Genomic DNA, 22,918 nt, shown 5'->3' with positions numbered 1-22,918 from the left:
AAACTGTTTCCAGCCAGAGGGAACTAAGGGCGGTTTTGGCTGAGAAGAGTAAGGCTGTAGATGGCTTCTGAGATAATCAGGATGGTGAAGATAGAACAAGGGAAAGAGAGAGAGATCAGGGTGCACAAACATCTCACACTCGGACAAACAAGTGGTGTGCCTCCAAACAAATCCCTGGTTAAAGGGCTGTGTAGACTCCCAAATCCCTCATTTCAGTTTCAAATGCCTCTCCCTGGCAACTGAGTCAGAACTGAGCAAACGCCCAAGGGTGCAGTGGCAAATACAAACAAATACCAATGCCAAAAATGCTAATATGGTGTTACTGGCAGCCAAGTCTAAATAAAGCAGAGCCCCAGCAACACCTAAGAGAGGCAGAGGGTGGTTGAGTACACCCTGACTAATGCAGCTAGTTCTAAAGTTTGTTAACTTCTTTTGCACCAGTGAAGCATTGAAGGTAGCAGGCACCATAGTAGGAAGAAAAGAGAGGATCCCTAAGACGGATTCTCAGCAACTGCTGAGAAATTCCCTAATATCCTAGCCATGGGTCAGCTAGCCACCAGCAACTAGTATTCACAGGTGGCCCTATGCCCCATCTGATAGAAACCAGATTGGCAAGCTCAGACCCCACAGAATACAGCACTCCCCATACGGGACGCTAAAATTGTAACCGACAATTGTAAGCACTGATTGCATAGTTCAATTAACAAGAGCTAAGTCTGGTAGAGCAAAAGTGATTTCATTGACCAAAACTAATAGTGGAGAAGTGGCCAGATTCCCATCCAAAATAACCATGTCCAATGTCTAGGTCAGGTTTTATAGGCAGGAAGAGGAAAGGGAAAAGGAAGGGAGCTTACAAGGGGAAATTTGATATGGAAGGCATGCAGGAGTTGTGCTGGTTATAAAGTCTGTGTGGCTTTGTTTTGGTGGCTATGTTGGATCTTTTGTGTTGTCCCATATTGATGTTGGGGTTCATAAAGTCACTTTATACCAGACGTTGCTCTTATTAATTGGACTCTGCAAGTGGCAAGCAGCTGGATTGCAGTTGGTTACAACTGTGTACTAATAGGTGTATCTATCATCTATCTGTTTATTTTTTTTTTTGAGATGTAGTCACACTATGTTGCACAGGCTGTAGTGACACAATCTCAGCTCACAGCAACCTCTGCCTTCCGGGTTCAAGCGATTCTCCTTCAGCCTCCCGAGTAGGTGGGATTGCAGGTGCCTGCCACCATGCCCGGCTAATTTTTGTACTTTTTAGTGGAGGTTGGGTTTCACTACATTGGCCAGGCTGTACTCAAACTCCTGACCTCAAGTGATCCGCCCGCCTCAGCCTCACAAATTGGTGAAATTACAGGTGTGAGCCACTGTGCCTGACTGGCTTGTCTATATTTGATAATCTAACTTAAAAGTCAATAATACTTTAAAATAAAATGGGGTCAAAATTTATAAACTCTACTCAGATGTGCCAAAAATCAATTGCATTTTAAATTTTTTGGTAATCATTTTCATCTTGCTCTGAAGCGTCCATTCCCATGGTAGGAAAGGAGATACCATAACAAGAGACTTTAGGTAGCAAGTTATAAAGATGACTCCATAAAGTTGGGCTCTACTTTATTTTTTGGATAAAAGTTTAGAAGTCTTTCATGGCTTCTCCTTTCTTCTTGTTCCTTTCTAAAGCTTTTGGGTTAATGACTTTCAGTTTTAGTGTGGGAAGGTGTTCAAGCCCAGCCCCTTTCTTTGGTAGACCGCATTTGCATATAGATGAGGTTGTAAGGGGGACCTGTGTCAGGGCTGAAGAGGCTCGGAGTGGTACGTGCTGATACTCATTCTCCTTAATTCTTCCACCAACTGTTATGAAGCAGCAATTTTTTTCAGAATGTAAAGAGCATTTAGAGTTGAAAAAGAAGCCATCTTTTTGCTCTCTACAAAGCCTGACTTTAAAGACTTGAAGAAGTTAGCTTTGGGCTTTGAATCTGAACAAAGACCTTTTAATTCTAGGCTGTATTCTCCTTTTTCCCCAGACATAATAAAAATGCTTTGACTTTAATAGCCAAAGGGATTTAGTGAAAGAAAATTGCTTAAGGTTAAGAGAAAATGCCTGAGAAGATAGCTAAATGCATATGTTCCTTCAGCTTAGCAGTTAAGAGGATATGATTTCAAAGGCAGATAAAACTGGATTTAAAACCCAGTTTACTTATTTATTAGCTGTGCCATCTTAAGAATGTTATTTGACATCTTTAAGCCTTGGTTTCCTCATCTTTGTAAAATAGGTAACTAAGTTTCTAAAATGAGGATTAAATTAGTTAATGTATGTAAAGCATTGTATGCTTTACACATAGCAGACATATAAGTGACAGTTATAAAGTAGACTTCAGAATTGCTTTCAAAGGAAAAAAGTGAACATGACACTGGATAGATTAGTGCTGTTTTGGATATTTTATATACATACTATATATATAAATATATATAAGAATAAAAAATAGCTATTTCAAGTTTCCTTGGAACTTGAAATATCCATATATATTTATGGATCTCTATATATATGTGAGATATATATGAAATACATGAATATTTTATATATATATGGGTATTTCAAGTTCCACAGAAAGAAACATGGTCCTGTTATTCCCTCTAATTGAATTCATTGTAAGGATGCACAAGGAAGTAAAAGAAAAAAGGAGGAAGTGAGGAAGAACAGGAATCACAGTAGTTGTGATAAGGTGTGGCTGTGTGGTAGCCTGAGTGTGGGTCTAATTCTTGCAATCTGGAAAATCTTACTAACAGAAATACAGACTTGATAATTATTTCCTTCCAGTTGATCGGTATTGCCAATAAAGGCAAGTATAGTAATAGAGTAAGGTCAAGTTCTTCATGTTTTTTTTAATGAATAAATAACAGGTGGTGGGTGATCTTGATTTTTTTCCCCGTTTTTACTCAGGTAGTGAATGGAAAACCCGTTATGAGACACAACTTGAATTAAATGATCAACTAGAAAAGCAAATTGTTTCTCTCAAGGAGAAAATAGAAAAAATCCATGGAAACTCTTCAGGTACAAAACCAATCATGTATGTTTTATAAGTTGAGTTAAAACTGATAAAATATTAAGTACTCATATTTGATTTATTGTAGATAGACTATCTTCTATTCGTGTCTATGAACGAATGCCAGTGGTGAGTAAAAATATGGTTAAGCATAAAGAATAATTAAAGGAAATTGTGTCTATTTTTTCTGGACATATTTCAAACGGAAGTTTGAAGACTAGGGCAAGGTCCAAATAAAATACTTTTTTCAGGGCACCTGTTTGAAGTAACAAGAAATAATTTTTGAGTAGCTACAGGTAAAGCCCTAAGTCGCCAGCTATATTCACAGGCGTCCAGAGGAGCAGAGCATGTATGGATATTGCTTTTTGAATCACTGCCAACCTTCAGTGAAAGATATAGACGAATATTGTGTTTTTGCTAATAATGACTCGAGGAGAAATAAGGGTTTTTGCACGCTTGTTATTTTCAATCCAAACATGCCTTTATTTCCTTATCTTGGAAAAGTCAGGAATTTTTTAATTTGGAAAATTGTTTGTTTCCCTCCCCCCTCCCCCACTCATAGAGTTGTATCGCCCTCTTGTGGCATTTGAAAATTACTGCTAGGGCTATGTTAAGCTTAGTGCCTTTTCTTAATTGTAGGTAGAATTGTATTACTACCTACTGGATATAAAATATTCTATCTACCTGCTTCTTGAGAACTGAGGCTCAGTCCTAACTCAAGAGAATAGCAACAAGTGCTGGTATGACTTGGCAAAATATCTTAAGGCATATCTAAGGATATCATATCTAATTGATTTTTCCAACTACTACCTGAGACTCTGGAACATATTCATTCTGGCAAAAATACATTTATTTTCCCTGATGTATTTGTGCTATTTTTGAAGAAAATGTGGTTCTCTAAGAGGTTTAATAATTTAGATCCAGAGACAGATAATTATATTTCTTTGCAGTAAAGGACTGAAGAAATGTTAGCACAATGAAAAGTAAGACCACAGACCAAGCAGAAAGGAAAGAGAATGAAAGTTCAGTATAAATAGAAGCAGTTCTGTTTCTATTCTCTGGACAGATGCTTTCATGAGTATTTGATACTCATGAATCCAAGAGGGGTGTGTGTCTAAGCAGCAGAGATTAGAAATCTAGCCAAGGAGTCAGAGATAGAAGTGTCCAAATGTTGAGCAAAAAATATTGGGATCCAAAAATCCTATATCCAGTCAAGAGACCCTCTTAGCTAAGGACACAAGATATACTAAGTCTTATTCTTTGATATAAAGAATAACATTTGTGAAATTCAGATATATAATTGTGTAATGTAGACATATTTTTGCTTTCCTATTAGATTGAGTTAGGGAAAAGGGCTTAAATTAGTTGCTTTTGTGGGGTAGAGTACGAACTCAAGCAGCATCTGTAAATTTCCTGATTCTTTATTCTTGTTGTAGGTTGTTTAGTGTTTAGGAGTAATCTGTACAGACATGCTTATGAAATTGATGTGTTAGTTTGAATACTAATTTTGAGTAACTTCAAACTGCAGATTTGCTTATGGGTAGCAAAAGGATTGGCACTCGTTGCTGACTAGTATATGTCTAATATTTTAAATGTTATTTGACAAAAATATATAAAATGTTATTTTTAAACTAGATCATTAAAGTTGATTTTAATATAATTTTATCTGTTTTTTATTGCGGTAAATATACATAATGTAAAATTTACCATTCAGCTTTTTTTTTTTTTTTTTTTTTTTGAGAGAGGGTCTCACTCTGTCACCCAGGCTGGAGTACAGTGGACCAATCTTGGCTCACTACAACCTTCTTCTGCTGACCTCAAGCAGTCCTCCCACCTGAATAGCTGGGACTACAGGCTCACACCACCATGCCTGGCTAATTATTGTATTTTTAGTAGAGACGAAGTTTCACCATGTGTCCCAAGCTGGTCTCGAACTCCTGAACTCAAGCAAACCACCTGCCTCGCCTCCCAAAGTACTGGGATTACAGGTGTGAGCCACGACACTCAGCCTGTTTCAGCCATTTTGAAATGTAAAGTTCACTGTGATTTTAATATTTTGGAAAAAATTATTCATATAAGTGAGAGTCAAGCTTTAGTCTTTGTTCTGATATTAAATTGGTGCCTCCAACCTTTTCTTTCTTGAGGTTTGCTTTTCTCTTCAGAAGAGAAGATAGATTATATTATCTTCTAAGTCTCTTTCGGTAGGGTAATTTATTAAAATTTTATTTTAGCATGATGTATCAATTAAGGGTTGCATTTGGCAGAATATAAGCGAAAGGCTTAAACAAGTAAAGCATTTTTTCCTTTTTTTTTCCTCATGTAACAGAAAGTATTAGAGGCTTGCAGTCCAGAGGTGGTGCAGTGGCTCTGTAATACCTTGAGGAATCCAGGCTTCCTGAGTTTCTACTCTGCCATCTGTTTGTTAGTGGCTTTTGTCCTCATGTTTAAAGATGGCTGCATCATCTTCTCACCTGCTTCACATGCTCATTCAAAAAAAGAAGTAGGTGAAGGCGAAATGGCAAAGGTGAAGGCAAGTCAGGTCTAATCCCCTTCAAAGAGCTTTCTAACATGCTGCACCCAGTTATTCCCCTTAACATTTCATTGGGAATTAGAACTATATCATATGGCCACCTTCATGTGCATGAGAGGCTGGGAAATGTAGTGTTTTACTGAATATATAGGAAGAAGAGAAGAATGGATTGTGGGCATACAGTTGGCTGTATCTGCCACACACAAGGTTATTTCAAATGAAGGCATTTCATTTTAAAGTAATATGTATTCAGTTGATATTATTTGGAAAATAAAAGGCAAAGAAAAAGAATAGCATAAAATCAAACATATTCACTGTTGACAGTTCTGTTTTTAGTAATTTTTATATGCATATATATTGATTAAAAAGAACAATCAAATAAATAAGTCAGCCAACAAATAAACAAAGTGAAAAAGGATTACAGCTAGTTTTTGTTGTTTAAAATATCATTATAGCCTTACTGCATGGACAATTTTGAATCCTATGCTAATCAGGATAATTAAGTCAATTATTTCTTATGTTCTCTTCATGTGGATTTTTCAAGGCTATATTATGTTCCATTGTATTGGAATGCTAATGTTCAATTACTTTTCCCTATAACAGGGTAGTTTAGGTTGTTTCTGGTTTTGAGTTAAACAAAACCCACAGAGTATGTTATGGCAAACAACTCCATATTTTAGTATTAATAAATCTTCAGATCTGTATCCCTTTTTGACTTTAAATGTCTTCATGAAAACAATTTATAGAGTTGAGATCCCTTTTGTTTTCCTCTCTGTCTTCTTTTTGCTTCCTCTTCATAGGCAAGGACTACCATGAATTTGGTATATGTTATTTGTTTATTTTTTAATATCTTTCTACATGTTGTGTGTATAAAAAGCATCACAGGCCAGGCACAGTGGCTCACGCCTGTAATGCTAGCACTTTGGGAGGCCGAGGTGGGTGGATCACCTGAGGTCAGAAGTTTGAGACCAGCCTGACCAACATGGAGAAACCCTGTCTCTACTGAAAATGCAAAATTAGCTGGGCATGGTGACGTATGCCTGTAATTACAGCTACTCAGGAGGCTAAGGGAGGAGAATCACTTGAACCCAGGAGGCGGAGGTTGTGGTGAGCTGAGATCGTGCCATTGCACTCCAGCCTGTATGACAGAGCAAGACTCTGTCTCAAAAAAAAAACATTATCATACTGTACAAATCATTCTTTTACTTGTTACTTAATTCCATTCGTGTTAATAAAGATCTAGTAAATTTTATCAGTTATATAGCATTTCATTATATGTATATATCCTTAGTATATTTATTAGCCTATTTATGTACCTCAAGAGTATTTCAAAATTTCGCTATTTTGTGACAAGCATTGCCACAGTGAATATCCTTACATGTGTCTTTCAGTGTGAAGTATTCCTCTAGGCTTAGTAAACTTTTCTGTAGATGGATAATAGTAAATATTTTCAGCGTTGCAGCCTTATGATCTCTGATCTCTGCTGTAGCTATTGAACCCTACTGCTGTAGTGTAAATGGAGCCATAGACAATACCTAATTAGTGGGCTGTATTCTAAAAAATACTGGTTTACAAAATCAGTCAGAGCTGAATTTGATGTTTAGGCTATAGTTTCTCAGCCCCTGCTTTAAGGCAGTGACCCTTAAACTTTGGAAGGTTGCAGAATTACCTAGGGCACTTAATAAAAATACAAAGGCCAAGTCCTATCCTTCAACCTACTTGATATCTCTGTGTTTTTATTAACTCTTCAGGTAATTCTGATATACACCAAAGTTTGAGAACCACTGCTTCAAGTATACATGTTCTTAGAAGTGGAATTTTAAAATCATAAGATAGGTACATTTTCAAATTATTATGAAGTATTTCTGGGTCAATCTGTCTAAAGACCACCCAGATCTACAGTTAGTTCAGTATGTCTGGAATAAATAAGAGGGGTGATGAGTGATGAAGCTGGAAATATATGCAGAGGCTAAATGATAAAGAGTTTGGTATTCATGTTAGGGAGTGCTCTCCACTCCCCCCACCCCACCCCCTGATGGGCCCCAGTGTGTGTTGTTCCCCTCCCTGTGTCCATGTGTTCTCAATGTTCAGGCCCCACTTATAAGTGAGAACATGTGGTGTTTGGTTTGCTGAGGATAATGGCTTTCAGCTCCATCCATGTCCCTGCAAAGGACATGATCTCATTCCTTTTTGTGGCTGCATATTATTTCATGGTGTATATGTAATACATTTTCTTTATCCAGTCAATGATTGATGGGCATTTTGGTTGATTCCATGTCTCTGCTATTGTGAACAGTGCTGTTTAATGTATACTTTCGTATACATTAAATATGTATACTAATGTATATTAAAAATATACATTCTGAGGCTTTCCCCAGAAATCCTCTTTTGGTAGGTCTAAAGTAAGGCCTGGACATTGGTATTTTTTGGCAAGCATCTCAATAGGCTCTATTACAGAGCACAACTTGAGATCAACAGATCTAGGGGATCTGTATCCCTCAGAGAAAGATGTGCAGTACAGCCTTGCTTGTGATAAGTTACTGTAATGTCTTATCAGCAAGCCCACCATATCACTGCAGTCAACTGTATCGCAAAGTGGAAGTGTCCTGTTCCTTGACTAATTCATAAAAGTGATGACCCCTATTTTTCTCTTTCTCTAATTTTCCTATCAATACTCTCCCCCTTGTCCTCCACTACGCCCAGGCAACTTGAATCTTTTAGGGAAATCTCTCACCAGTGCATATGCTTTGTCAGTCAGATGGATCTTGTTCCTAAAGCTAACAAGACTAGCTGGTGGTGAACAGAATGGGGGAGAAGGTGTAGAAACAGAGAAACATTACTAAGGAAATTATTTAATCTCATCTTCAAACATTCTCTGGAAGACTCTTGATCAATTTGTAGAAACCCAATTCATAGGAAGCCAATTTGCTGAAATCCAAATCCTTGAATAAGTTCTAATAAATATATAATTTTATTTAGTAGCATTTTAAGAAATGCTTGTTGAAAACCGAAACTTATGAAATTATTTAGCATTTAGTATTATTATTGAAAATATATTTAGAAAAAGAATATATTTCAGGTTATAAGTTCACATATACGAATTATTTTCCTTAAAGCAAGTTTTTTTTGTTGTTGTCGCTGTTTTGTTTTATTCTGTTTTTGAGACGGAGTCTCACTCTGTCACCCAGGCTAGAGGGCAGTGGTACAATCTCGGCTCACTGCACCTCCACCTCTTGGGTTTAAGTGATTCTTCTGCCTCATCCTCCTGAGTAGCTGGCATTACAGGCTCACGCCACCACACCCAGCTAATTTTTGTTTTCTTAGTAGAGACGAGGTTTCACCATGTTGGTCAGGCTGGTCCCAAACTCCTGATTTCATGGTCTCCCGCCCACCTTGGTCTCCCAAAGTGCCGGGATTACAGGCATGAGCCACCATCCCCAGCCAGCAAGTTTTTAGTAAATTTGAAATCCTAGGTAGATTGGTCTCCCTGCAAATTAATCTTTTGATGACTTGCCTTTTTGAAATATTAATCTTTGGCTGTTTGTCTATCTTCCCTTCTGATATATGTTTCAGCTTGCCATAGGACAAACAGGAGAAGAACATATTACAAAAGCAGAGAAGCCTGAAGGAAGAGCTGGTTTTAAGTCTTAGTTCTTTTAAACCATGGGGCCATTGTTTTTATCACACAACTGGCACTTCAGAGAAACAAGATTCTCTCCTCTGTTATTCTCTGTTGTAGTCCATGCCATGTCCTACTCTCTGACTTCCAGTCTTTTTACCCATTGACCTTCTCTATCTTTCCATCATCCTGGTGCCCCACACCATTTTCCTGACTGCGACACTAATTTCTTTCCTTTATTATGATTCAGATTCTTCTTTTAACTGTGCTGCCTGATGGACATCCAGCCCTATTTGTGTCTTCCTGGAACCCATTGCCTCACTGTACACCCAATTTGTCATGTTCCCGCTAGGTTCACTCTGGTGGTTTATGCCTTCTGAAAATTCTTAGAAATTTTTTTTTCTTCTCCTTTTTTTTTTTTTTTTTGAGATATAGTCTCACTGTGTCGCCCAGGCTGGAGTGCAGTGGCTCAATCTTGGCTCATTGGAATCTCCACCTGGGTTAAAGCTATTCTTTTGCCTCAGCCTCTCGAGTAACTGGGATTATAGGCACACGTCACCATGCCCAGCTAATTTTTGTATTTTTAGTAGAAACAGGGTTTTACCATGTTGGTCAGGGTGGTCTCTAACTCCTGACCTTGTGATCTGCCTTCCTTGGCCTCCCAAAGTGCTGGGATTACAGGTGTGAGCCACAGCGCCCAGCCAGTCATTAAAATTAATGATCTTAGAGTACTATTGATACACATAAGTATATATTTTTAAAGTACTGAGGTCATTAAAATGATATAAGCTCTGAGACTGCTTCCTAAGGTAGACAACCCTCACTGGGTTTGTATTTTCCCCAAGATCAGAATGGTCAGTTAGGGGATAGATACATAGCTTCAAATCACAGAGAGTAAATTTAAACATTTTATATGTAAATCTAGTAACAGTGCTGTCCACAAGGGGGCATTTGGTGTTTAAGTATGTAGAAGGCTATGTTCTTTCATTGTTGCAGTTGTCTAAATTGAAAAGTACCCTATATCTAGGAGCTGTGCTTAAGGAAATTATATTCTCCTGTTTTTTCTTTTGTAAGCGTTCAGTGGAGTGACTTTTTTTTTTAACTTTAGTTTTGTGTGTTCTTTAACAATTATCATTAGTTTAAAAAAAATAATTAGCTAATAGAGTTTTCTTTCTGCTTTGGATAGAGATGAGGGTTTTTTTTTTTTTTTCTTCTTCTTTTTGAGACGAAGTTTTGTTCTTGTTGCCCAGACTGGAGTGCAATGGCGCCATCTTGGCTCACTGCAACCCCCACCTCCCAAGTTCAAGCGATTCTCGTGCCTCAGCCTCCCAAGTAGCTGAGATAACAGGCGTGCACCACCATGTCTGGCTAATTTTTGTAGTTTTAGTAGAGACAGCGTTTCACCATGTTGGCCAGGCTGGTCTCGAACTCCTGACCTCAGGTGATCCACCCGCCTCAGCCTCCCAAATTGCTGGGAATACAGGCATGAGCAACCATACCTGACCTGTTGAGGGACTTTTAAAAAAACTTAAGTATGCTTTATTTCAGGTGTGTAAACAGTATCCTGAAATTTCTTACTCTCACCCTGTTGTTTTGATCTACTCTTGGAAAATGACCTTTTAAAAGCAAATTAAAACAAGAACGTAGGTGAAATATGTTATTGCTTGGAATGTTAAGAAGTAATTAGTGTCAAAAACAAAACAGCTCTTTTATAATAATAAAAGAATTAGTCTTGTGTGTGTGTTTTTGGTTGTTGTTAATATCTAGTAGAGTTTTCAGTTTAACTGTGGTGTTGGTCTGTCTTTCCAGGCTGCAATTTTCTAGTACATTCCCACTGATTTATATAATCAGATAAAAGCAGCTCCTTGGTAGGATCAAGAACATTAAGTTATGAGTCTTCCACTGAACCGAATTGGAAGTGATGGGATGAGAGAGTGTGTTCCTCTGATAAAACTGTTTCTAAGATATCTAGTTCATTTTGAAGTCAGTAAAATAAGAAGGAACCTTAAAGTTATTATAGTACAATTTTATATTTTTCAGGGATTTCTGGTATGTATATTTATATATGGATAATTACAAATACATTCTTGTTAATGGTCCAGGTTATTTCATGATTGCTGTAGTTTTTTCAAAATCTGTAATGTGTTTTTGTCTTCTCCCCAGGATAATTTATTTTTATGCTAGCCTTATCCCCATGATATTGGTACAATGAAACATCCTAGCTTCCTGAGTTATAGTATAATTTCAAAGCATAGTATGTTTAAAACACAAATCATAGAAAGCAGGAACAGAGAAGAAGAGTAAAGTGGGTTCCAGGAATTCTGGGCTACACCAGCTATAACCGTGTTGTGGCAGTGCTGAGGCTAACTGCAGAAGAGAAAATACTTTGTGTCTTTATGTTGAGCCTGGAGAGAATGAACAAGACAGAGCTGGGAGACAAAGTCATGTGATAGAGGCTGGAAGAAGAAACCAAGGTGTTAAAGCTTAAAGATAATAGTGAAGAAAGAAAGAAGGACAAGGCACGAGGTCCACAACTGCTATGAAGCTGCTTCTTAATACGTTAGCCACATGGTGCCTATAAGGCTTTAGAAAGTAGTACATTGCAAAAAAATTTTAAATAAAAACGTTGATGAAATTTCTAACTCAAATGCCAGGGTTGGTTGTTAACAATCTCAAATGTTATCTATTTTAGAATTCACAGTTTTTGAGTATAAAATTATTTTATTATTTTTAAATCTAGCAGAATAGTAGAAATATTCTTGAAAAAGCAGTAGTATAGTGCTTTAAAAAATGCACCTAATTGGAATGTTCCCCATTTTAGTCAAAACATTTTTCCACATTTTACTCAAAATATTTTTTGGTTGTGAAACTAGTAAGTAAGGCAGTATGTGTGTGAGGCCTCAGGTAGGAAATTTTTTTAATGCCTATTATAGCTCATCACTTGGTGTGTTCTCTTTTACATGCTCCTGCCTCACAAACCCATATTCTTATCATGTATAAAATTCCTAAAGTACTCCTACCTGACAAAATCCAAATAACACATGTAAAATTGGAAAGCTGTGCTTAGTGCCATTAGAAATTGAATTTATTGGTGGATAATTGGCGTAAGTAAAATAATAATTTTTGGTAAAGTTTAAAATCAATTTTTGGTAAAGTTGAGTTCGAAATGTGAAGGAAATGTTAAGAATAGGTACCCAGGGGCCTGCGTTTACATTTGGATATGATATTTATTAGATAAGAAATGATAGCTGATGATTGAAATGAATGGAGAAGAAGAAAAGGAAAGGAAATCTCAGCAGGTGAATGATTTAAACAAATTTTGGAAGGTTCATAGCTGGAAGAAGAGAAATGGACTTGACAGAAGTTGAGGAAGCAACAGCAGTGCCCGCCGAGAAGAGTATCGGTGAAAATAATGCATTCACTCTTCTGACCTGCTTAGTGCTTTACAAGTTGGCATGTACAGAAAATAGGGGCGAGAAAGGAGCTGGAAACAGGGAGATAGTTGAACATGAACACATGGAACATTTGGTCACTGGGACCCTTCTGCCGTCCCATGCATCCAGTATACTCTCCTTAAGTTAGGAGTGTAACTTCTGGAGAAATTAAACTGCAGTAGCTCTGTACTTTGGAGTTTCAGACACAGAGAAGTGTGAGTGAGATAGAGGTCTAAGAATGATGGGATCAAATGAAAATATGCAGTTGTAATAATGGAACTCTCAGCTCTCTTTTTCCTGCCCTAATCCATAAAAACAGCAGCTAGGATTAAACCTTATGGGGTAGGAGATTGGAGGATTCCTCAGCAAAAAACCTGAAGTGCCCTTAAGAAAAGTTAGTGTGTTGATTGGGAAGAAATAGGAAGAAAAAAGAAGAGAAAAAATAATTTAAAAAAAAATAGAAAAGTTAATGTGGTGACCCAACAATTGAACCTCACAGACTTCCCAGGACAGGAAGGTTAGTTGAGGACCCTAGGTGCTGGGCTTCAAAATCCATCACTACTTTTGTATCAGGTTTATACTTCCCAAGGGCTATGCTCTGCCTATGATCAAGTGCAATGGAGCAACTAAGGCAGACCCATTTCTGTGAAACATGGGACTCCATTGTTAGCTGACTTTGACTTAAAGTTTCCTGATGGCTTTTTTCAAAATTTTTTTATTTCAATGCATTTTGGGGTATAAGGTTGTTTTCTTTTTTTGTCACATGGGTGAATTATACAGTGGTAAATTCTAAGATTTTAATGCACCCATCAACTGAGTAGTATAATTTGTCCCTAATGGGTATTTTTTTTTATCCCTTCCTTCTCTCCCAGCCGTACCCTTCTGGGTCTCTAAAGTTCATTATATCACTTTGTATGTTTTTGTATACTCTCAGCTTAGCTCCCACTTACAAGTTAGAACATACGGTTTTTGGTTTTTCACTCTTGCGTTACTTTGCATAGAATATTAACTTTCTATTTCGTCCAAATTACTGCAAAATACATTATTTCAGTCCTTTTAATGGCTGAGTAGTATTCCATGGTGATATATTTCTTTATCTACTTGTTAGCTGATGGGCACTTAGGTTGATTCCACATCTTTGCAATTGTGAATTAAGCTGCATAAACATACGTGTGCAAGTGTCTTTTTTGTGTAATTACTTCTTTTTCTTTGGGTAGATACCCAGTAAAGTGATTGCTGGGTCATTTTAGCTCTTTAAGGAATCTTCATACTACTTTCCATAGAGGTTGTACTAATTTATATTCCCATTAGCAGTGTGTGAGCATTCCCTTTCCCCCACATTCATGCCAACATCTATTATTTTTTAACTTTTTGATAGCCATCCTTGCAGGAGTAAGGTAGTATCTTTGTGGTTTTAATTTACATTTCCCTGAGGATTAGTGATGTTGAGCATTTTTCCATATGTTTGCTGGCCAATTGTGTATCTTCTTTTGAAAAATATCTATTCATGTCCTTTGCTCACTTTTTGATGGGATTGTTTTTTTCTTGCTGATTTATTTGAGTTCCTTGTAGATTCTAGATTCTAGTCCTTTATCAGATGTGTGGTTTGTAAATATTTTTTCCCATTCTGTGGGTTTTGTGTTTACTCTGATTGTTATTTTTTTGCTGTGTAGAAACTTTTTAGTTTAATTAGGTCTCATTTGTTTATTTTTGTTTGTATTGCATTTGCTTTTTGTATCTTAGTCATGAATTCTTTGCCTAGGCCAATGTCTGTGAGAGTTTTTCCAACCTTGTCTTCTAGAATTTTTATACTTTCAGGTCTTGCATTTAAGTCTCTGATCCATCTTGAGTTGATTTTTATATAAGGTAAGAGATAGGGTTTCATTCTTTCTTCTACATGTGGATTGCTAGTTTTTGCAGCAACATTTATTAAATACGGTGTCCATTCCCCAGTTTATGTTTTTGTATGCTTTGTCGAAGATCAGTTGGCTGTAAGTATTTGACTTTATTTCTGGGTTCTCTGTTCTGTTCCATTAATCTGTGTGCCTGTTTTTTATACAAGTACCATGCTGTTTGGGTAACTATACCCTTGTCGTATAATTTGAAGTTCAGTAATATGATTTCTCCAGAGTTACGCTTTTTGCTTAGGATTGCTTTGGCTATTTGGGCTCTTTTTTGGTTTCATATGAATTTTAGGATTTTTTTTTCTAATTCTGTGAAAAATGATGTTGATATTTTGATGGGAATTGTACTGAATCTATAAACTGCTTTGGACAGTATGGTCATTTTCACAACAATGATTCTTCCAATTCATGAGCATGGGATGTATTTCCATTTTTTTGCGTCATCGGTGATTTCTTTCAGCAGTGTTTTGTAGTTCTTGTAGAGATCTCTCACTTGCTAGGTTAAGTATATTCCTAGTTGTTTGTTTTGTTTTGTTTTGATTTTGCAGCTCTTGTAAAAGAGATTGAGTTCTTGATTTGATTCTCAGCTTGGTCATTGTTGTTATGTAACAGTGCTACTGATTTGTGTATATTGATTTTGTGACCTGAGACTTTACTCAATTTGTTTATCAAATCTAGAAGTCTTTTGGGAGGAGTCTTTAGGATTTTCTAGATATATGATCGTGTCATCTGAAAATAGCAATAGTTTGGATTCCTCTTTTCCAATTTGGATGCCCTTTATTTCTTTCTCTTGCCTGAACACTCTGGCTAGGACTTCCAGAATTATACTTAATAGGAGTGGTGCAAGAAGGCATCCTTGTCTTGTTCCTGTTCTCAGGGGGAATGCTTCCAACTTTTCTTCATTCAGTATGACATTAGCTGTGGGTTTGTCATATATGGATTTTATTTGAGGTAAGTCCCTTCAATATCTAGTTTGTTTAGTGTTTTTATCACAAAGTGATGCTGGATTTTGTCCAGTGCTTTTCCTGCATCTATTGAGATTATCATATGGTTTTTGTTTTTAATTCTGTTTATGTGATATATCACATTATTAACTTGCATATGTTAAATCATCCCTACATCCCTGGAATGAAACCCACTTGATCAAGATACATTATCTTTTTGATGTGCTGTTAGATTCAGTTAGTATTTGTTGAGGATTTTTGCATCTGTGTTCATCAGGGAAATTGGTCTGTAGTTTTCTTTTTCTGTTGTATCCTTTCCAGGTGTTAGTATCAGGGTGATACTGGCTTCATAAAATGATCTAGGGAGGATTCCCTCTTTCTCAGTCTTTTGAAATGGTTTCAGTAGGATTGATACCAGTTCTTCTTTGAGTGTCTGATAGAATTCAACTGTGAATACATCTGGTCCTGGCTGGTTTTTTTGTTGTTGTTGTTGCTTTTGGCAACTTTTAAATTATTGATTAATTCTCATTGCTTGTTATTGATCTGTTCAGGGTTTCTATTTCTTCCTGATTTAACCTAGGAGGCTTATATGTTTCCAAGAACTTACTCATTTCCTCTAGGTTTTCTAGTTTGTGCTCATAAAGTTATTCATAGCAGTCTCAAATGACTGTTTTTTTTTTTTTTTTTTTTTTGAGTTGGAGTCTTGTTCTGTCATCCTGGCTGGAGTGCAGTGACATAATCTCAGCTCACTGCAACCTCCACCTCCTGGTTGAAGTGATTCTCATGCCTCAGCCTCCCAAGTAGCTGGGATTATAGGTGCCTACCACCACACCTGGCTAATTTTTGTATTTTTAGTAGAGTTGGGGTTTCACCATATTGTCCAGGCTGGTCTCAAACTCCTGACCTCAAATGATCTGCGTGCCTCTGCCTCCCAAAGTGCTGGGATTACAAGTGTGAGCCACCGTGCCCAGTTTGAATGATCTTGTGTTATTTCTGTGGTATTGTTTGTAATGTTTCTAGTATCATTTCTAATTGAGCTTATTTGGATCTTCTTTCTTCTTTTCTTGATTAATCTAACTAATGTTCTATTTCGGTTATTTTTTCAAAGAGCCAGATTTTGTACCATTGATCTTTTGTATCTTTTTGTTTGAATTTCATTTAGTTCTGCTCTGATATTATTTCTTTTTGTAGCTTTGGGTTTAGTTTATTGTTGCTTCCCTAGCTCCTTGAAGTATGACATTAGGTTTTCAAGTTGTGCCCTTTCACCCTTTTTGATATAGACATTTAGTGCTATAAACTTTCCTCTTAGCAGTACTTTTGCTGTATGCTAAAGGTTTTGATAGCTTGTGTCATTATTATCATTCAATTCAAAGAATTTCTAAATTTTCATCTTTATTTCATTGTTAACCCAGATATCATTCAGAAGCAGATTATTTAATTTGCATGTATTTGTATAATTCTGAGGGTTTCTTTTGGAGTTGATTTCTAGTTTTATTCCCTTGTTGTCTGAAAAGATACTTGATGTGATTTCAGTTTAAAAAAATACTGAGATTTGTTTTGTGGCCTATCATATGGTCTGTCTTGGAGAATGTTCCATGTACTGATAAGAATGTATCTTCTGCAGTTGTTGGAAAGAATTTTCTGTAAATATCTGTTAAGTCCATTTGTTCTGGAGTGTCATTTAAGTTCATTGTTTCTTTGTTGACTTCCTGTCTCAAAGATCTGTCTAATGCTGTCGGTGGTATATTGAAGTCTTCCACCACTATTGTGTTGCTGTCTCATTTCTTAGATCTAGCAGTAATTTTTAAAATTTAAACATTTTAAAATGTTTTATAAATCTGGTAGCTCCAGTGTTAGGTGTATATAAATTTAGGATTGTAATATCTTCTTGTTGGATCAATCCTTTTATCATTATATAGTGACAATCTTTGTCTTTTTTTAATGTGTTATTGTTCTGAAGCCTGTTTTGTCTGATATGAGAATAGCTACTGCTGCTCACTTTTGGTTTCTATTTGCATGGATTATCTTTTTGCATTCTTTTACCTTGAGTTTATATGAATCCTTCCATCAAACATTTAGACCATTTACATTCAATGTTAATATTAAGATATGAGGCACTGTTCTCTTCATCATATTAATTGTTACCTAGTTTTTTTTTTTTTCATTGTGTTATTGTTTTATAGGTCCTGTGAGTTTTAAGATTTCAAGAAGTTCTATTTTGGTGCATTTTGGGCTTTTGTTTCAAGGTCTAGAACTCCTTTTAACATTTCTTATAGGGCTGGTTTGGTCATGACAAATTCCCTCAGCATTTGTCTGAAAATGACTTTATTTCTCCTTCATTTATGAAACTTAGTTTTGCTGGCTACAGAATTATTGGCTGAGAGTTGTTCTGTTAAAGGAGGTTGAAGATAGGACTCTAATCTTTTCTGGCTTGTAAAAATATGAAATTCTTCATGAATTTGTGTGTCATTCTTGCATAGGGGCTATGCTATTCCCTGTATCATTCTAATTTTAGTATATGTGCTGCAGAAGTGAGCATGCTTGATGGCTTTGCCATACTTTTTCTAGACTGCATTACATCCTAGGATGCTTCTGCTTTCAGCCAACCTTCTCTTTCCCTCCTTTACTAGGGCTCAGACTTGCATTACTGTCAGACTGCACTGGTGGCCTCCTTCTGCTCCCTCTCTATTTTCTTTTACATGGGCATGTCTGATAACATGATTCTTGCACATGTAATCCCATCTTAGTGCCTGCTTCTCAGAAGACCACATCTAAAACTAGGAGTCCAGATAGTGATATGAGAAAACAGGGGGTAAAGTTGGGATTTGTAACTGGGTCACTCACTGTGTAGCAGAAAGAGGATCTGTTCTGAATGGTAGATGTAACAGCAATAGATCCTGGCCCAGATTGCACCGATGATGACCTTGGAAAATGTCCTGTTGGAGTGGAATACTGTGGAAGAAGCCATGATGCAGGCATTTGCTGCTAAGTTGTGAAACCAGAAAGCCTTAGTGGTAACCTCACAAGAGGCACTCTATACCAGTGGTGAAAGTGTGAACAGGGTAAAACAACAGCCTGAAGACCTAATTGTGAGAGCTGCAGAGCTCCAGAGGCATCTGAATGCTCAGTTCAGGTAGATCTGTTATGTGAAGGGCAGGACCGTGATAGGGATGACCAGGGATCCTGAAAACTCTGATGGGACATCTGGATAGATGCCCCTGAGGATCTAGATTCTACAAGTCTACCTGGACCCTCTAGGCATGCAGAGGTGACCCACACTTTCCTAGTAAGGGCTAGAAGAGTACCCACTGTGCTGGAAGATGCTGCAGAGGCCTCTTCCCAATAAAACAGCTGCTTTCCCTCTCAGGAGCTGCACCCACCTCCTCCCCTGGCTGCCAAGCCAATTAAGAATGGTGCTGTTCAGCATCTCTAATTAAAGAAAGAAAAGCAAGAACTGAGCAGCAGGAGGCTGAGGACAGTCAGTCCAACAAAAAGCATAATTCTTTACTCATTTTCCAGACCTGAACCAATTTCTAGAATCAGAAACTATTAACCAAAGAAGTGGCTAGATTCCTAAGAATCCTAAGAATTCTTAAGAAAGGCCCTGCGATACTAATCAAAGTTTATGTTATGGCAGTATCCACAGTCCTCCGAAACGGGACCTCTGGCCACTTACACAGGTGACTGTACACTGAGGAAACTGAAATAACTAGATCTCTTAAGGATGACTGAACACAAAGTCTGAGTTGACATTGATTCTTAGAGTGGAAATCTATGACCAAAGTCCAAATCACAGTGGGCTCAATGTGCCCACAGACTCCCCTACCCCTGCAGTGATAATTATCTCCATCACCAAGTACATAATTGAAATAGATATACTTGACAGTTGAAAGTAACCTCCTTAGGGTCCTTGATCTTTGAAGTAAAAGCTATCATGGTAGGGAAAAGACAAAATAACAACTTCTGAAACTGCTCCCTTCACCAGACCAAAATTATAAATAAAAAATATGTCTTATCTCAGGGAAGATAGTAGGGATTAGTTCCATAATTAAAGACCTAAATAATGCAAATATATTGGTGCCTATCATAGCTCTCTTTAATTTGCCAGCCTAATGGCTACAGAAACTTGATGTCTCTTGGGGATAAACTGTAGGCTTCTGCAGATGTAAACAATTAGTAGCCTCAGTCACAGCTACTTTGCCTGATGTGATATCACTTTCAGAGAAGATTAATAAAGTTTCAGGTACAGGAGTATGCAACTATTGATTTGGAGAATACATTCTTTTCATTTCAGTTAGAAAAGGGGATCAAAGTTCGTGACTCTTTGTTTCAGCTAGAATATGTGTAGAGCTTGAAAGTTGTCAATCTTGTCATTACAACAAGAAAACAGTGAACAAATTGAGAATCAATGACTTTTCTTGGGTCCATTAGAAAACTGAATTTTCAGGGCAAACTCCTACCCTGAAATCCGGATAAACAGGCAAAAGTGGATAGTCACAACTGAGATCTGCTTACCTAAAATGAGTGCTGCTAGAACTGTAAACTGGTAGGTGTACCTAAGTGGTAATTTTGATTCCTGGAAGGAAAATAGACAAATTTATTATGAAAGTTGGAGACTTCAACATCCCACTGTCAGTGATTGATAAATCCAGCAGGCAGTTGACCTGAACAGTGCTACCAGTCAACTTGATCTAATTGACATTTATTGAATATTCCATCCAACAACACCAAAACACAGATTCTCTCAAGCTCCCATGTAACATTCATCAAGATAGACCATATTCTGAGTTCCTTATTAGATTCTCAGATTCATGAGGACAGGTTCTGGGTTTGTAATTCTTAGTATGCTATCCCTGGCACAATACCTGTCACATAAGAGATGCTTGATAGGTAGTTTTTAAATAAATGAATGAATTGTAATATTAGGCTACAAGACAAAGAATCTAGTCAGGTTGGGAATAGCAGCAAGATATAGTCTAGTCACAAAGGAAGTACAGGTATATTAAAAATTTTTAAGTCTCAAAAGTTAGAATTGCAAATGCACACCTGAAAGTCACAGAAAACATCCTCTGTCATAGAGACTACCACTTGATTAATATTCCTAAGACCCTATTTTCATCATGTCATTTCTTTAATAACTTGGAATAGCTTCCAGTTTTTAGACTTCTGAACCTAGCATGTTAAGCTTTCTTTATCCAGTCCTTCCATAGCTTTCCTACCTTGTCTTTTATTTATTGCTCAAATATTTTGTTTTAGCTCTATGACTACCATTAAATAATCATTTCTGATTCAAGTCTATGACCAATATATAGCTTCTTGCACCTCACTTTTTCCATCTAAATCTTCATTTTAGGGACTCTGTAGCCCATGTTGATCAACTTCTTTTAAAAACTTCTGAAATATTTATTGTCTGTGTTTTCCACATTTTGGCTTTTTATCAGATATTGCCCATAATTTTAACTGCTATTTTGAATTACTTTTTTGGGGGTATGAATTTCTAAAGTTTTGAATCCCATCTAATTCTGGTCATCTTTAATGCAAAAATAATTTGTGTTCTAAAAAGTTATTTGTAAGCTAACTTCTTTTAGAACTTAGAATACATTTCCATTAAAACTATACTAAAAAGGGTTGGATTCATTTTACATCTATAAATGTATTTAACAAATTATGTAACTGATCTACATTACTATGGTAGCCTAAACTTGGAATTCTTGGAGCAAGTGTCCATGTAGCAGAATTTTGAATTACCTCCATCTCCCCCTGATTATTCCTTCAAAAGCTCTTCATACTGAGCAGTTTATTTCATGAGGGTTTAATTTTCTATAAAATGACTTAAATTAGTCTCTTGTATATGTTTGCCTTTTATTGATTTTCTTCTGGAGCAAATTTGTATTTGGGGGAACTGCTTAATTCTAGGAAGGGACCTGGAAACCATTCGTGATGCTAGTGTGTAATTAATTTTTGAAGAAGAATAATACCTGCCTGAGAAATACCACCCAATTATGTTTTAACAGGTGTTGGTCAAATATATATAGTGGGGACATATCACTTCTCAGGGATATATTTGTTTTATCACTAGAATTATTTTGAGAGACTGGAGATATATTAAGAGATCTAATTATTCTCAATATATTTTTAAAATTCTAAATAAAGAGAAGTAGCTATGTTTCAGGAAGGTATGAGCTCTAAAATATCTTGCAGTTTTGCTTTGTGGAGATTTAAATTAGCTGCTTCCATTTTTGTTTGAATGATTCTTTTAACAGATCTAGTGACCTAGATCATGACCAATATAATTGAGAGAATTTGACTTGATGATTTTTTCCCCTTAATTTGCAGGAATGTGAGAACTGATCAGAGTTACTGAAAATGATCAATTATCAGTTCAGGATTAAATTTTAAACCAAATGAGTGTATTACTGCTCTGACCTCTATCTAACCCTTTTCTTCTCTACTTTCCTACCAATGTTTTGGGGAACTTGATTATAAATTCAACAAATACTATAGCCTCACAATTCCTTGGACTGCTTAATTCCATTAACCCCCCATCTTCCACTCCTTTTCAGCAACCCAGATACCATGGCCAAACCCTGGACTTTAACATCTCCTTTGTATAGGACATTTTGTTTTGGTTTGATCAGCATTCCCTCTGCCTTCTTCTAGAACAGAACTCCCTTCCTTCTGCACATTGTATTTTCTCCTTTCAATCATATGTTTTATACCAAAAGAGTTTTCACTGCTTTATTTGTCCCCAGAGCTCATTAGTTTAGAGGTGGAGACCTTACATAGCCTAGCCAACCATAGTACCTCTTTTCTACTCTCCCCCATCACTGATCCAGAGCTGCGCACAGAGACATAGTTCAAGAAACCAAGCCCATTGGCTCTGGACCTATAGTTAGATGGCCCTTGTATGCACAGTGCAGAGCCCAGAACATATTCATAGGTAAAAATTGCTCTTTAAAGATGCTATGTTGGACTATCCAGTATATATCAATCTTCACCCCTCCAGCCACCTTTATCCTTTCACTTGGGGCAGGGAATCTTCAGGTTTTCATGATTGAAGGCTTGAGCCACAATTAAAAGCATATTTGAAGCATGAATTGAATTCCTAAGTATAGTTCAAGACTGGTAGTACTTTTATTTATTTAGGTATTAGAACTAACCTTTGTGGCATATGTGAGGAGTCAAAGACTACCAGGACAGGGGCTAGTGGGAGACTAGATCCAGCAGTAAATCAATATATTATGTACCTTTTCACACCCAGAAGGAGGTGGAGGTGTTCATCATTCATCAGGTGCTGGCACAGTCATGATGGTACAGTTCAAATAGCATTATGTGACAGTTGGTCAGGCTGGCCTTAGCAAATTATTTCCATTCATCTCCTTTCTTTTTAAGGATGAGATCACATACCTCCCCAAGGGCTGTGTATTTGGTAATCTGAACACTATG

The 22,918-nt window shown here is 36.9% G+C and overlaps 1 protein-coding gene and 1 non-coding gene across 2 annotated transcripts in view; one reads left to right on the top strand and one right to left on the bottom strand.

Moving 5' to 3' along the window:
- The window catches only part of CCDC169 (coiled-coil domain containing 169), a 64,108-nt gene that overhangs the window by 11,381 nt on the left and 29,809 nt on the right, over positions 1-22,918 (top strand). The window contains exons 3-4 of the mRNA XM_032294464.1: positions 2,939-3,049; positions 3,130-3,170. Of these exons, the coding sequence (XP_032150355.1) occupies positions 2,939-3,049; positions 3,130-3,170 (152 nt within the window). The remainder of the gene's footprint in view (positions 1-2,938; positions 3,050-3,129; positions 3,171-22,918) is intronic.
- LOC116562569 lies at positions 17,908-18,011 on the bottom strand. The gene has a single exon (XR_004274021.1). It is a non-coding gene; the product is annotated as a U6 spliceosomal RNA (small nuclear RNA).

Source organism: Sapajus apella, unplaced genomic scaffold (assembly GCF_009761245.1).
Source record: "Sapajus apella isolate SASKATOON/1434 unplaced genomic scaffold, GSC_monkey_1.0 scaffold32, whole genome shotgun sequence".
NCBI lineage: Eukaryota > Metazoa > Chordata > Mammalia > Primates > Cebidae > Sapajus > Sapajus apella.
This window is presented reverse-complemented; position numbering and strand designations above follow the sequence as displayed.